Source organism: Labrus bergylta, chromosome 16 (genome assembly GCF_963930695.1).
Source record: "Labrus bergylta chromosome 16, fLabBer1.1, whole genome shotgun sequence".
Taxonomy (NCBI): domain Eukaryota; kingdom Metazoa; phylum Chordata; class Actinopteri; order Labriformes; family Labridae; genus Labrus; species Labrus bergylta.
The window spans coordinates 2352523-2368474 of record NC_089210.1 but is presented as its reverse complement, the minus strand read 5'-3'; the positions used below and the strand labels follow the sequence as shown (position 1 = coordinate 2368474).

General features: G+C 40.0%; 3 protein-coding genes across 4 annotated transcripts in view; 1 reads left to right on the top strand and 2 right to left on the bottom strand.

Annotated features, from left to right (window-relative positions):
* The window catches only part of LOC110000940 (caskin-2), a gene marked incomplete in the record, with an annotated part of 54709 nt that extends 54008 nt beyond the window's left edge, over positions 1-701 (bottom strand). The window contains 1 exon segment of the mRNA XM_065965164.1: positions 397-701.
* A 1244-nt stretch (positions 702-1945) lies between these two features.
* Positions 1946-5302, bottom strand: mettl23 (methyltransferase 23, arginine). The gene is made up of 5 exons (XM_020654113.3): positions 4897-5302; positions 4506-4610; positions 3462-3699; positions 3285-3369; positions 1946-2958 (listed from the first exon to the last, which is right to left on the bottom strand). Exons 1-5 carry the CDS (start codon positions 4999-5001, stop codon positions 2793-2795), a joined length of 699 nt encoding a protein of 232 aa, XP_020509769.1. The 5' UTR covers positions 5002-5302; the 3' UTR covers positions 1946-2792.
* An 18-nt stretch (positions 5303-5320) lies between these two features.
* Positions 5321-15507, top strand: jmjd6 (jumonji domain containing 6, arginine demethylase and lysine hydroxylase). 2 transcript variants are annotated; one of them, XM_020654111.3, is made up of 7 exons: positions 5321-5463; positions 5585-5728; positions 8282-8670; positions 8784-9070; positions 10454-10589; positions 11613-11751; positions 12508-15507. In XM_020654111.3, exons 2-7 carry the CDS (start codon positions 5600-5602, stop codon positions 12637-12639), a joined length of 1212 nt encoding a protein of 403 aa, XP_020509767.1. In that variant the 5' UTR covers positions 5321-5463; positions 5585-5599; the 3' UTR covers positions 12640-15507. The 2 variants fall into 2 exon arrangements, with proteins under 2 accessions (XP_020509767.1, XP_020509768.1); XM_020654112.3 differs by having other exon boundaries at positions 5324-5463; positions 5592-5728.
* The last annotated feature ends 445 nt before the right edge of the window (positions 15508-15952 follow it).

The following is a 15952-nucleotide window of genomic DNA, read 5'->3' as shown; positions in this document are numbered from 1 at the left end:
AAAGTCCTGAATTAAAAGACGCACACACGAAGGTAAGCGCAGCGTTAAACTAATTTTTACCAAGAAATTAACTAAAATATATGACCCCTTGTAGATATGAAAGTAAGCCGAATGGAAGATCTGGTTCTTAAGAGAGAGGAAAATACTTTTTATTATGAAATATTGCCATTTTTCTTGATACTCTGCTCATTATAAAAGAGGTGTTAAAGCGGTTCAGTGTGAGGCTCTCCCCGCACCGGAGAAAGTGGCAAATCGCGGCAGGAGTCTGGCATGTAAACACACCGTCACCTCCACCACCGTCGACCTTTGTACCGAAAGTAGTTAACACACTTGTTAAAACAGTTTTCAAAGATGTGTAAGTGTTGATATATAAAGATAATAACTTATAAGACTTACCTTATAAAGTCAAATATACCAGAAACTTCCCCAACCCCTGAATGTTAGCGGACCACGGAGATAGTTTGTAGGAAACTCCGAGTATTCCTTGGATTGATATTCCGGAAAAGTCAAGGTCCTTTGAGTTGTTTTATTCCAGGAGAATTAGTTTCCAAATGTTGTACTTTGTAGTGTAATCCCCACGAAGAATCAGCGTTAAGATATATATTTATTTTGGGGGGGGGGCTTTCGTACTTTTTAGTTTTAACTGAACGTCACTGGTTGAGGTTCCTTTCGGTTTTCCCTCCTCGCCCTGAATGCCTCATTCTCTCCGCTGGATTCTCCAGAATGTGGACGAGGGATCAAGTTACCACCCTTAAGACACAGAACTTCCGATTTATCCTTTCACAATAAAACCCCACAAAAACAATACAAATTAAAATGTTGGTTTTCTAAATTAAATTTATATTTTCTATCTGATTGCATGGATTTTGTGATAATGGCCATTTTTCTTTCGCTTAATGTAAAAAAAATAATTTTACATCTAAAATTGAATAGCTCTTAAACACAGCGAAGGTTAAGATTTTTAAGTCTCCTATAGTTGTGCTTTTATTTAGAAAACCAACCCTTGCTCTTCCTGTTTTGTTCTTGGTCTCGTTCGGTGAATATTCTCGACTCTCCGAATGCCTTCAATCTCGATTTTGTCTCCAAATCACAGCAAAAATCTCATTTATACATAAAAGATAACGATTATATTAAAGATTATAATAAAATTATTTTGTTTTAGCTAATTCTGAGGCTACCATACTTTTACCTACAATCTTTAACCACTTTTATTTAGAACCATTACTACTTTTTTTACTTAAAATTATAAATATATTCATTCATTAGCAAACATTTATTTGTTTAACGATGACTTAAGGGCTTCAAGCAAACAATATAAATAGAGAAAATAAAGTTAACGTACAAAAACTACTTTTCCTTTACTTTATCAAACAAGAATTTATTCATAAATAAAATAGAAATATCTGCAGCTAAAAGTGCAGTAAACACATTTTTAAACAAAATCACCAAAGCTGGAGATGATGATGATCCATCTTTTGACTCTGAGGTGGGAAAACCTTTAATAAAAACACAAATATTAGGTTTTTTTTCACTTTCTCACTTTAAATTTACTTTTCACACCTCAAATAATCAAACATGGTGCTGCTTTAAAAACTTCACATCCTGTCTAATAAATAATAACCCATTAGTGATTAAAAATTAGGTATATGTGCTCAGCATGTAGTAGCCTAACTGTGAAAGCTTAATGTGAGTTATACTGTAATCAAACGAAACCTCTTGAAAAAAGGTAAGAGCGTAAAGTCTTTCAACAAGACATAAAATCAAATTACTCAATACAGTCAGGCGAACTTGCTAAATTTGAAAGGGTTTGCTGCCACCTGCAGGCCGAGCTTTGTATTACAGGGCTAAAAGAAAATGGGAAAACATTCTTCATCTTTGCCAACACACGAATGAGCTCGTTAAAGAAACATTTATTAATCAACTGATTAAAAATGAACGTACACCCTCAATATGCAGTTTTTTTTATTTTACAAAATGTCAAAAGTACATTTAAATCCAATTATCACACACAAGACTCAAGACTGCAGGAAGGATAGAGAAAAAACACAGAAACAAAGTCTAACCCACCTTGTTACCTATTCATATTTATAATATATCAAATGTATGAAAGAAGGTTAGAAAACATTGAAAAAATATAATGTTATATCAGATCTTTAACTCAGATGACTAAAGGTCATAGTTCTGTCCAGTCATCCCTGTGGTGAGACACTGATTCCTTCATGTCATTTCCTCATCTCTCTCCCCGATCCCTGACTCTATCCACAATAAAGGCATAAAAAGCACCAAAATAAATCTTTAAAAAAAAGCAAAGTACAAATTATTCTCTTGAATTTATGACTTTAATCGTAAGAACTATACATTTTTAAACCAACAATCATTAAAGAGTTTAAGATGAAAATCCAACACTGTTGATAAAATCAGTCGCAGATTTTCATTCATTCAATGTCTAGGCTGCAGTGGTTAGCGCTGTCGCCTCACAGCCAGAAGGTTCCTGGTCCGAATCCCTCGTCAGGATCAAACAGAAGCCTCACTGTGTGGAGTCTGCATGTTCTCCCCGTGCATGTGTGGGTTCTCTCCAGGTACTCCAGCTTCCTCCTACAGTCCAAAGACATGCTTGTAGAGTCGTTAGGCTAAGGAGTGAGAGTGGCTGGTTGTCTGTCTCTTTATGTCAGCCCTGTGATTGACTGTCCAGTTCAGGGTGTAACCCCCGCCTCTCGCCCAATGACAGCTGGGATCAGTTCCAGCGACCTCAAACATGAAGAGTAATGTAGTTAATGGATGATCGGACGATGTTAAACATCTCCTGTCTTCAGAGTGATGATCATCATGAGCACGCTGTGGTTTCCTGGTAGAGTCGATCCAGCCAGTTCAGGTTTGTCAGCATCGAATGTCTCCAGGTGAACGTCCACACAGTTCAGCTTCCACCTGTGCAGCAGCGCTTCAATCGACCAATCAGCACTGAAACACAGAGAGGAGGCTCTAAAGTAAAATAAACGGCAAACATCTAGATGAACTCACTGTAAAGCAGCCTCAGTGCACCAGAGAAGAAGTATTTCAGATCATTTCCTGCAGTAAAGAAATGCTCTATATTAGTAATAAAAAGTATTTCCCGATGAGAAGCTGTGGAGTGGATGTAGAAAAGGCATGCAAAGGAAAAATATACTCAGCTACGAGAACCTTAAAAGTTCTTAAGTGCAGAATAAATGTATCAATAACATAACATACATTCTGAGTACATTATGTTTTGCAAACAAACATTCAAACAGTGATTTTTATCGTTGAACCTTCTCTCTTGGTACGTTGTCCAGAACTGAGCTGAGGGGTTTCTTCTCAACAGAAAAGCAACAGTAACGAGGACATCTTCAAAATCTGAAACAATTTAAAAAAAGTAAATTCAGGTTTTTCCAAACAGTACATGGGCTCAAAAATATGTTGATTGTAATGTTTCTCAAATGACCGACCCTGTGGCTCATAGAAAACGTCTGAACCCAAGATGACGTCCAGCTTGGGGAGCAGAACCAGATCAGGAGAGACTTCCCCCCAGGTGAGCCCCAACACCTCCACATCCTGGAGGCTGTTGACTTCACAGCTCCGCCTGCAGTTCTCCAGACACAGCGGGGTCTGAGCGTTGTCTGACAGGATCACCTTTGCGCCACACTTTGCAGCTAGAACACCTGGCAGACTCACACCTGCACCCAGCTGTGGAGAGAGAGTGTCAAAGTCAAAGTCAACTTTATTGTCAATTTCAAAATATGCCAGACATACAGTGGAATCGAAATTGCATTTGTCTCCGTCCCATGGTGCAATACAACTAAAATAAGGTAAAATAAGATAAAATAAAATGAGGTAAAATAAGATAAATATTTACAGTAATAAATTATAAATTGTGCAAAAGGTACAAAACAAAATGGTAAATAAAATAAAATGGTAAATAAAATAAAATAAAATATAATGGTAAATAAAATAAAATGGTAAATAAAATAAAATAAAATAAAATGGTAAATAAAATAAAATGGTAAATAAAATGAAATAAAATATAATGGTAAATAATATAAAATAAAATGGTAAATAAAATAAAATAAAATATAATGGTAAATAATATAAAATAAAATGGTAAATAAAATAAAATAAAATATAATGGTAAATAATATAAAATAAAATGGTAAATTAAATAAAATAAAATATAATGGTAAATAATATAAAATAAAATGGTAAATTAAATAAAATGGTAAATAAAATAAAATAAAATATAATGGTAAATAATATAAAATAAAATGGTAAATTAAATAAAATATAATGGTAAATAAAATAAAATAAAATGGTAAATAAAATAAAATATAATGGTAAATAAAATAAAATAAAATTTAAAGAAAAAGTAAACTTGTGCAATATGTGCAATGTGCAGTAAGTAATGTGTGTAGTGTGATGATGATGAAGATGAAGGTGGCAGCTGAGATCAGATCCAGAAACCTGACATTAAATGTGCTTCTTCTTCTTCTTCTCACCTCCAGCACAGTCTTGTCTTGCAGCTCTTCTCTTTTTGTCCATAAATACTGAGCCAGCACGACTGCACAGGGCCAAACATACATGCCATATTGTGGATCCAAAACCTGAGAATTGGGGTCACAGTTTAACAGGAAGTAAACTGCAAAATGCTGAAGAGAGCATAACTGTGTGCACCAGATGTGAAGAATTAAGTGGAAGACTCTAAAGTATAATTTAAAGTCTCTGTTCATTATTTTAGCGTTTGTAAATAGTTTAAAAACACTTTGTCATTTTTTAACACCTATTTCAACACCAGGCAACTTATTAGTATCAAATTGTTGAAATCAAAGGAACACAGAACAAAAAGCTGTTACATTAGAAATCAGAAAAGGTTCAGAAACGTTGACACACCTCTGGGATTGTGACTGAAACGGACTCCTGATTGTTTTTCGTGCTTTCTTCAAACGTGAAAACTTTGTAAGCAATGCTCGATGATTCGGCTCCATCTTGTTCCATTGTGCTTAAAAACAACAGTTTACAACACCGACTATTAAACGGACACTTTGTCTTCTAGTGGAGACAGTTTCATTTATATTCATATTGATTTTAGATTATTAGCAGGCATGCTTCTGGACTGTTTCCGCATTGACCAAAACAACCACAAGGAACAGCCAGTGAGCGCCATGTAAACGCCAGGCGGGAAGGCTCCTTCTACATCCCATCCAATCAGCGGTCTACGACTATGCACGCTGTGGCCAATGAGGTTTCTACTTTTTCAACGCGGGGGGCGGGTCGTACACATGTCAATCAGTTGCCTAACACTGAGGTGCTAGCAGGCTTCTGAGCGGAGTTGTTGTTCATCAAACTGTGTCGACACGGCAGGTGTTTAAAGTGTCCACACATCTGTTGGTGTAGATTTAAAGACTTGTGAACATAAAATACGACTTGTGGCTTTGTTGTCCGACCTAAATAAACAAGGTGAGACTACCAGAGCAGCGGAGCTAGCCCCCCGTTGAGCTAGTGAATGTGTTTGTATGGTCGCTGAGGTTAGCTCCGCAGCTAGCCGAGCAGAGATAACGCACGTTTTTCTCTTTCAAAGTCCTTAGGAGGAGGAATGAACCATAAGAGTAAGAAGAGGATTAAAGAGGCGAAACGGAGCGCCAGACCCGAACTGAAGGATTCATTAGACTGGATAAAACACGGTTATCATGAGACTTTCGACCTGTCGCACCACACCGTAAAGGTAACTGTCAATATAGCATTCAAAGCTAGGCTAGCAGCAGGCTAGCCGGAGGAGTGCAGCTTGTCACGTAGACAGCAGCCGGTGTTACGCAGAGAATTGTATACCTGTAGAAAAATTGCATGCACATCCCGGAAGTGTTTGGAAACGGTACAAATGTTGTTTCTGGGGGAACATCTGTGAAAACAAAGTATCTGAAGCTTGTGTTTAATAAACGTTTGGTGTCCTTATTATTCTGTACACTCGATAAAAGATTTATATTAGCCTGAGAAAATAGGACCAATAAGTGTTTGACTCTAAAGAAAATGTAAAGGTGGATGTTAAATACGACAGAATAGTATTTTAAGGGTGGATGTTAAATATGGCAGTGTACAAATGTTGTTTCCTTTCATTTTTAGTTGTCCTGCGAGGTGAAGGCAATTTTTGGCAGGGATGCATTTCTCGGCATAACACCTGTATTTGACCTAAATCTTCAACATGTTTGTGTTCGTTTTACATCTATTATCCATGACAAAAACATATAACTAACCACATACTGTACTGTTTACATGTAAGAGGTCATATTGTCAGACAGTAAGGCAGGAGATATGTCGTTGTACCTGAAATATTTGGCATTATTCTTTGCAATAGACACAAAAAAATGCACTCTCATGTTAATGGGAAGTTTATGTGATGCTTCAGTAGTCCTGCAATCCAGACAGAAGGAAGTCTTATGATAGTTAATATGGATTATAAACACAATGGACCAAAAACCATATCTCAATATTTTTTGAAGAAATAACAAAAACAAAGACAACTCTTAAGTGAAATCCACATGGGCCACATGTCAATGTCACAACAGCTTGTTCCTAAATGTTGACATGTACATTTAAAAATGACTTAAAAACCTGCCAGTTTGTGAAATAAAACAATAATGATATTATACCTAATGATCCTTGAGTTTTGCTCAGAGAGGGCGAGAGGCGGAGCAGAGTGAAGAGGGACAAACAGAGAGGAGAAATAGGCTCACTGGCGGCTCCACGGATGAAATGCATACCGGGATTGTTACGGAAAATAAACTATATCCATGTAAACAATATTGTTTTAACCTAAATCTCATTTGAAAATGTATCTCTGTGTCTCATAAACTCAATATACCTCCCAGCTCTACTTCAGATAACATGAAGAGATATATTTGCACAAAACAAAGATGACAGATTTCTAACCCTCTCTACTTCCTGAAAAAAGGGAAATATTTTGTCCTGTATGAACAGTAGAAGCTTACATTAAGAATGCATGTTTCAGTGATGCTAATGAGGACACAACTGTTTTTCTAAGACTTAAAAACATCTCCTGGAAGGACAGGTTGTACAACCCACTAACTGTCTACACTTCAAGTCAGATTTCAGGTCTGAGTGCTCTGAGGCATTTTCTGCTGCTAACAGGATGAGGGAGTGCTGCGGGAGTGCTGCAGGGTCAGTTAGAAGATGTGATTTTAGGACTAAGTGAGTCGAGAAGTTATCGCAGCTGATGTGATGTGTGCTGACACGGTCTGTATGGGTGGACCCCTTAAGGTATCAAAAGAGGTGTTAAAGCTGTTCCTCATCGCACTGACCTGCATACCTCAGCACAGGAATGTGTTGTTCAAACAGACACACCTGGCCACTGTATTGTGTCCTGACATCAGCCCCACATTAAGCCCCTTGTATTTTGTCTTTCTACATACATAAGTAAGTTGTGAAAAACCCACAAGGTCTTTTAAAAACTTTAAACAGAGCAACTCTGATTCATAATCTGAGTAAGATAGGTGCTAGAAATGTGCTTGGACATCAAAAATACAGTCAGAGCTTTGGAAAATCATTCTCTCTTAAAGGCCTTGACACTCCAAGGAGACGTCATTCCAAAAAGGGGAAACCGGAAGAGGACGGAGAAGAGTGCAGATGTATAAACCATTTTCACACCGCTGTCGCTCACCCCTCGTAATATAGGTACTTCTAATCGAGAATAATGCCTGATAAACAGTTGGCTCTTGACTGTAGTCGCTTACTTGCTTTGGTCACTTCCATTTTTCTTCTCCTGCACTGATTCGCTTCGCTGAAAGCCAAATCCGACGGGTAGCGACAGAGTCTGACACACCCCAAAAAACAGAGCAACCATCGCTCATCGACGGTCCAACTGGGACTGACTGGACGATCTCCTTGGTGTGTCAGGACATAAACATGTAAATGAACGCTGTGTGATACTCTGCACCTTTAAGAAAAAGCTAAAGAGCCAGCTCTTTCATGAATACCTACTAACTTAATGATGATGGTCTCCATATTATTGATGATGATGATGGTAATGACGATGGTTTTTGTTTGATAACGACGACTTATAAGATGGTTTCTATACTGATTAGAGCTCTCAAGAACTGCCCTCAATGTTGTGCTTTGCCTCTGGTCACTTCCTGTCAGCACCTGTGTGTCCAATCAGACTCAAAGCTGATCGTTTGCTCTTACTCACATTGTTCCCTTTTTTCTAGATCCTTGCTTGCGTTGAGTGAATTGTAGAATTGTACTAATATTTGTTGTATTACAGGACAGCGTTGAGCGTGTCAACACCCTCCACATCACTCCTGAAGAGTTCATCCAGCGCTTCGAGCGGCCTTACAAACCCGTTGTTCTGCAGAACTGCCAGGTGACCTGGCCTGCTCGGGAAAAATGGACTCTGGAGCGCCTCAAACGCAAATACCGCAACCAGAAATTCAAGTGCGGGGAGGACAACGACGGATATTCTGTGAAAATGAAAATGAAGTACTACATGGAGTACCTGGAGACCACGAGGGACGACAGCCCGCTCTACATCTTCGACAGCAGCTACGGTGAACACGCCAAGCGCCGGAAGCTGCTGGAGGACTACGAGGTGCCGGTCTTCTTCAGGGACGACCTGTTCCAGTTCGCAGGAGAGAAGCGCAGACCCCCCTACAGGTTTGATCTTTGTTTCACTTTTGAACTATCCAAAGGTTCAAATTAAAGTTATGTAAAGATAAATAGAAGACGACAATTCCCACATTGTTCTACTCCTCACACCGTCCTCTCAGGTGGTTTGTCATGGGCCCGGCTCGCTCTGGCACGGGCATCCACATCGACCCGCTAGGCACCAGCGCCTGGAACGCCCTGGTTCATGGACACAAGCGGTGGTGTCTGTTCCCCACAAACACACCCCGCGAACTGATCAAGGTGACCAGAGAGGACGGAGGCAACCAGCAGGATGAGGCTATCACCTGGTTCAACGTGGTTTATCCCCGAACACAGCAGCCCAACTGGCCTCCAGAGTTCACCCCGATGGAGATCCTCCAAAGACCCGGGGAGACCGTTTTTGTGCCTGGTCAGTGACGGAATATCCTGATTGTTTACCATCCTTTGAGCAAATTACTCTGTTTTTGGTGCCTGACACACACAGAGACAAAAATAGCAAATAGGTTAATAAAAATTAAAATAAGAAGAGGTCACATAAATCAAATCAAATAGGAGGTAGATCCAACAACAGATATGTTGTTTGAACAGAGGGTTAATGGCTGTTAGATACATTACTGAATATTCAAAGGTCACATATTCTACACTTCACCATGTTTTTCTAACACTAACATGTGTCTCTAGTCCGTCTACAAACCCCCCAATGATGAGAAAAGTCCATCCTCTCCGTCTTTTTCCTGCTCCACTTTTCAGAAAATGTGTGCTCAAACAGGCCGTTTGGAGATTTTCCCTTCATGACATCACAAAGGGCAGTAGCCTCTCCCCCAGGTGGGTGACACTCCCACAGCTAGGTGTTTGTTCTGCCCTCTGAGTCTGCCTTCTCACCGTAAACAATAGGACATGGAGCGAGAAAGACCGAGTACACCCAAGTCCTTCCAGAGAGGGGGTGTGGTCAGACACAGCTCATTTACATATTTAAAGGTACAGACAGAGCTATAGAACAATTCAATCCACTCAAATTAAAGAAAAAAACATCACGTTAAAATTGAGTAGCCATTCCTCAAACATTTGCTGCAAAGCATGCTGGAATATCTCTGGTTAAACCAAATTGGATAACATGAAAGCCAAAGGTAAATGCCTGACCTTAAACACACAGTAATTTATTTGAGCCTGTGCTGATGATTATAATCGCCTCAGGACAGCTGCAGTGTGTTAAGGTCTGCAGGTGATTTTTTTTATTTTTTTTTTAAATTCAAATCTGAACACGTCCGGCTTTAAGAGTCGGAGGATCCCGCACACAGTATTGACGTGCTGCTGTTGGTGGATCAATAATTTTGTGTAAATCGTGGTTAACAGCCAGTCATGTAGAAACCAAACTGTTTTATTTTTCTGTCTCTGAACATCCTCACGCTCAGCAGTGACCACACAGGTGTGCAGACGGTTCAGACAGCTGAGTGTTTCCGGTGTGACCTAAATCCACTTAATGCCCACATAGCTGATGGTGAGGAGGATGGATTAAACCCAGGAATTAGACCTCACCTGTCTGACTCTTTAGAGACAACATGCTCCCGTTAAGCTGGCTACACACTAGATGATTTTGGGGCCAATTTGTCTCCTTCAAAGATCGTGGGGGGGGGGGGTTACTGCTACCTATCTAGTCGGAATCTCCCGGATCTGGAATCGTAAATATCAAACATGTTTGATATTTATTTTATTCATTTTTTTGTCCTTAGATACATTTGTGTTTGTATTCTGTTTTTCTGGGTGTTTATTGTAACCAGCTGTGTATCCACAGGCGGGTGGTGGCACGTTGTTCTCAACTTGGACACGACGATCGCCGTCACTCAGAACTTTGCCAGCACGACCAACTTTCCCATCGTTTGGCACAAAACTGTCCGAGGACGGCCCAAACTCTCCAGGAAGTGGTACCGGTAAGAAAAACATACAAATGACACGGAGGAATGATTAGAATCATCCCCGGAAATATCTCAGAGTCAGATTTAGAGAATCGACACACAAGGACTCCTAATGCACAAAAATACAATCGAGTAAAAAGTAAAAAATATTAAAGAATATTATTAATTACATGCAAAATAAGTTAAACTCTCTGCAGGAAAAAAGGAGTGCGTTACACTCACACAAAAGAACAAGACTTCAGATAAAACTGTAGCACCACTTCTGGGAACAGCAAATACAGAGGACAGAACGTCTGGGGGGTTTGCGGGGGGGGAGTGTAAGGATACAACAGCAGGTGATGACAGAAACGTTTTCAGAGCTGTGAGGGGAAAAAGAACTCAAAGATCTGTCAGTGACATCTGACTGTGGACGATGAAACTCATCAGGAATCATGAGTGGGAAACAAGACAAAAACCCCAAAGCATCCTGCCGACACATTAAAGGAGTTTATCAGTGGAAGTGGAAGGTTTTTGACCAGCCTCTGACTGAAATCCTCTCCAAACATTTCAGAATAAAATGTCACATGTGAAGAAACAGCATTGATAAAGAATCCCAAAACAACCAACCGACGGTTACATTTAGAAACAGGACGAGAGTTTCAGAGGAGTTCGAGGTTTCATGTCAGAATCAGAATCAGAATCTGGGTTTATTGCCAAGTACATTTACACAAACAAGGAATTTAACCTGATGTATTGGTGCTAAACAATTAACAAGGAAATAAAGCAGATCTAGCAACAACTTAAATAATACAGAATAAGAAGATATTACAATATAAAAAATAAAAGTACAAAAGGTGTAATGTAGGAGCTGTGCAGTGGAGTATGAGAAAAAAATCTTAGTGTGTGTAACTACTCACAGAGTGCATGTAAGGAAGATACATTTTTAAAGTCCAGTGGGCGTTAATGTAACGCATAAAGAACAGTTCAGCATTCACATTACAGACTTTGTCAGTCCGCTTTAACGCTGTCTGATTTCTTGTGTTTGTTTTTTTCTTGCAGTGTCTTGAAGCAGGAGAGGCCTGACCTCGCCGTGCTGGCAGACAAAGTGGACCTGCAGGAGTCGACGGGCATCGCCTCCGACAGCTCCAGTGACTCCTCATCGTCATCCTCCTCCAGCTCGTCTGACTCCGACTCTGATGTATGTGCTCACACACACACACACACACACACACACACACACACACACACACACACACACACACACACACACACACACACACACACACACACACACACACACACACACACACACACACACACACACACACACACACACACACACACACACAAACACAAACATGTTGCACTCTCATATGATGTAGAATACAACTGGACATGTTGTTCTTCTTGCACAAAGAAGAAAAACTGAAATGTTTTATTTCTCACTGAGTCATCGATCAGTCGATTACGCCCCTCCTTAGACATACAAACATTACTCCTGATATGTACTTGAGTGGTAGAGACGGTGCAGCTCGTCCACCAGTTGATAAATTGGTAAAGTGTTTCTGTTACAACCTCAGATACCTGCTCAGGGGCATGACAACAAAATAAATGGCACTAATGATGATAGTTTTCTTTCTTCTCTTAATGCAAAAATAAACAGAGCAGTCGTCGTTCTCTCTTATAGTTGCTGAAATACTCTTCCCTTGTTGGTAACACAAAGTTGTGCAGTCCACTGTCTTTCCTGTAATCACGTGAGCAGCTCAAAATGAAGTTGTAATGAAACAGAAAGGTTGTGTTCTCTGGTTGTGTGTTTGAGGTTTACACTCTGCTGCTCTCTCCGTTTCTATAAATCAGCCTCACACATGTCGTCTGAAGTTAGCCCCGCCAACAGCTGCTAGCATGTGACACATGTCCATAACATAACACACTCTGCACACTCTGTCTCCTGCAGGCAGAGTCGGGCTCTGAGGGGGACGCCATGTCCCACCGCAGGAAGAAGAGGCGGACCTGCGGGATGACGGCTAACGGGGACACCAGCGGTCAGGACGACTGCGTCAGCAAGGAGAGGAGCTCGTCGCGGTGACGTCCGGTCCCCGTCCCTCCTTCACCTGCCTCCTGCTGTGACTCCTCCGCCCACAAACACACTAAAACAGCTGCTTCCTGTCCAGGTTAGGTACATGGCCGAGTTCCTGAATGAGCTTTAGAGACAAGATGGCCGCCCGCTGCTGAGAAGTGAGATACATTTTTTTTAAGGAGGAGGATGTGCGTAAGGCCTGCCACCACTGTGCTTTCAACGTGAATCTTTATCTGTTTGTCTCTGTCGGTTGTAAATGTGAGGAAACATGAAGAGAGATTATGACCAGTTACAAACTGGGGAAGGGGAGGGGAACTCCTCGGGGGGCTATGAAATCTTTGTGATGTCAGTTTGAAATAGAGGAATAGGAGGGTTTTTTAAAGGGTTGGGACACATTCAGCCACCAGTGAGGTTCAATACAAAAAAAATGGGATTCTCTTCTTTGATCATTGTTTAAAAATATCAGTGCAGTTTTTTTTACCAGCACAAACACAATATCTAACTCCATGATCCAAAGAGGTATAAACAAGCAGCATGAGCCGACAAAAGCCTGATCGCATCGTGCAGTGTTGCATGAAAATCTCGTTGAAAAATAATGTTAAAGTAGCTCAGTCTGATACTGATACTCACACTGAGATGTTCCAGGAGTGACGACATGCTGCGCCCCTTTCTGCAGCTAACATCGTCAGACAAAATGATCAGCAGCCAAACAGAAGGATTTGGCTTTCAAGAGACAGAAGTAAAAAATAGAATTAATTAGGTAAAATAGAGTTTTAAAAAAGGCTAAAACGATAAATGAAAACAAAATACCAACTACGGAACTGTAAGGAAGACACTGGCCACCTGGAAAGAGTATAAAGCACCTTCATTACGGGTTGCATGATATCAACGCCCCCCCGTCCTGCTCCTGCTCCTGGTGAATTTTTCTGAATACTTCCTGCTGCGTTCACTTCACACATCAGCTCACCCTGACTTGCGGGAGAGAGGCTGACAAAAGTCTTAAAAAGAAATCAGGACAAAGTCAAGAGTGTAAAAATGTGGCTGTTTTGTTCACACAAGCAGCCCAACCTGAAAATGTTCCTGAGATTTCCAGGAGTTTAGTGCATGTGTGAGAAGAGTTTAATCATGATGCTAAAGCAGCAGCTTCAGACTTCAGGATGAGCAAACGCCTCTGTGTGCGCTGCACGTGTTATGAGCTGTCCCAAGGTTTCTACACGCTCACTTGTGTTGATTTTGTACTTCAGTTAGAATACCAGACAGCAGGGGGCACTACATTCACCAGAATGCGCTGCTGCGTTTAAATCTCCAGATGGATGGAGGAGCTTGAAACGGCATTATTGAGATTTTTTTTTTTTTTTCAGGATATGCATCTTGTTGAGTAACAGCAGATCTTTAAACGTTTGACGTGTTGAAGCTGCAGAGACGAGTTACTAATCATTGATTTACTGTAGACGACAAAGAGGCGGCTTCTTCAGATGAAGTCATCGAGACTCAAGTGTATTCAGTAATGAATCGGCTGATTGGAGCGGGAATATGTCAATCAATAAGAAAACAATAATACTTAGAGTGTCTTTATAAGCAACTGTAACAAAAGAAATGTCTCCAGCTTCATTTTTCTGTTTTTGTTTGTTTGTTTGTTTTTCTTCGTCTCCTGTGAACGGGAACTGAATCTGAGGTTTTAGCTGTGAGTCAAACACAACAAGAAATCTGAAGATATCGTCTCTGACGTTGTGAAAAGCAGAGATTTCAACAAATGCACCGGAACATAAAAACCTGATCTTGCATGTGTTTGTGAAGCGGCTCAGATTATTTGAAAATTTGAGCATTTAGGATGTTCTGTTATTTACATTTAGGAGGAAAATAATAAACACAAACCACTAACGCGGATCAGGAAACACAAAAACAAGATGAGACCGGCTGAGAAATATGCCGGGCTTTTGTCATCTGTAATCCAAACATGGAGGGGGGAACGTACAAAAGAGGTGTTAAATAAAATCCAGATTATTTTCAATCTCAAATCAAAAACGTTGATGAAGAAGCGTCTGTCCGTTAGAAAAGAGCAAACACTTCAGGGTATACTCAAATTATCGCCTGATTAACTCACAATGAAATAATCAAAAGGTTCAGCGTCATGATGTTTTCCCTCATTTATATTTCTCTCCTAAAATCATAAATCTGTAAATCCTAATACTGTAAATCGGTCTTGTTCTGTTGTAGTAACAGTCGGAAACCTTGAGATTCAGTCACTGCAATAGAAATCAGAAAACTCACTTTAAAATAATGAATTGTTAATTATTAAAAGCTGCTGATTGGTATAAAGTCTGCTCATGTTGAAGCTTTTTCTGATCCAGTTAATCCTTTAAAATCAGCTGTGACGTCCTGCAGAAAGCAAACGTTTGTGAAGTTCATGTGAATCAGTTGCGTTTGACTAAAGTGCCTATTAAAGAAGCGAGGGGGAGTACATGTGTCTGCCTGTAGGGGGGGTCGGGGGGGTTTATGTTTCTGTGTTTTTAATCTGTCATCAACGGCACGATGTTTTCGTCACACGGTGCCTTCTGTCTCTGTCGTCCCTGAACCGATCGATGACGAGCTTTAAAACAGACGCTGATGCTGGTTCTTGTCTCCGGGTTAAATGTTGATTTTTGGAAAAGAGACGCTTCAGTTTGTTGTTCAATAAAATCTTTTCTATGACTAAAAACTTTTCTGTCTGGTCGATCTTTAATCTTCAAACTGAACCTTACATGTTCTGCTGAACTGGATGAAATCTTTTGGTTCGTTTATTCCGACACAGGTACAAAATTAAAAGTTGATTTACTCTGATCATCGACAAGAAAGAGAAATAAAAAATGATATTTCAGAATCTGTAATCTGAGAGTATTTCAACTTTTTCTGCTTCTTTTTTTATTTTATGAAGGATAAGCGTTATTGATAATAAGGGGCGTGACTGACCTGACGGGCGGGCAGGAAGCCTCTCTCAAGCTGCAGCTTAAGACCCGCCTCAGCGCTACTTCTTTTCCTGTTACTGGCTGACCCACATTTAGTTTCAGGCAGCATTTCCAAGAAGGCGACCTCCATCAATTGGCTTCAAAAGTCTTTTTCAGAAACCAATTGGTGACATCACTGAGTTTATCTCAATTTTTATAAACAGTCTTTGAAATGTGTCCAGGCTTACACTTGTAAGATGAAGATAATTGGTGCTAAATATTTATTTCGTAAGGCAAAAGAAAATTGGTAATAACTATTATTATTATTATTATTATCAACTCTTAGGAAATTAATGTTTATGTTATATAATTATATGTATACGGAAGCTGACTGATTA

Excerpts from the sequence above, each read along its gene's own strand:
- mettl23 (XM_020654113.3), bottom strand. The coding sequence starts at position 5,001 with ATGGAACAAGATGGAGCCGAATCATCGAGCATTGCTTACAAAGTTTTC. Across the intron at positions 4,611-4,896 it reads TTTCAGTCACAATCCCAGAG|GTTTTGGATCCACAATATGG; the intron begins GTGTGTCAACGT and ends CCCAATTCTCAG. Across the intron at positions 2,959-3,284 it reads ACAACGTACCAAGAGAGAAG|TGCTGATTGGTCGATTGAAG; the intron begins GTTCAACGATAA and ends TCTGTGTTTCAG.
- jmjd6 (XM_020654111.3), top strand. The coding sequence starts at position 5,600 with ATGAACCATAAGAGTAAGAAGAGGATTAAAGAGGCGAAACGGAGCGCC. Across the intron at positions 8,671-8,783 it reads AAGCGCAGACCCCCCTACAG|GTGGTTTGTCATGGGCCCGG; the intron begins GTTTGATCTTTG and ends CCGTCCTCTCAG. Across the intron at positions 9,071-10,453 it reads GGAGACCGTTTTTGTGCCTG|GCGGGTGGTGGCACGTTGTT; the intron begins GTCAGTGACGGA and ends GTGTATCCACAG.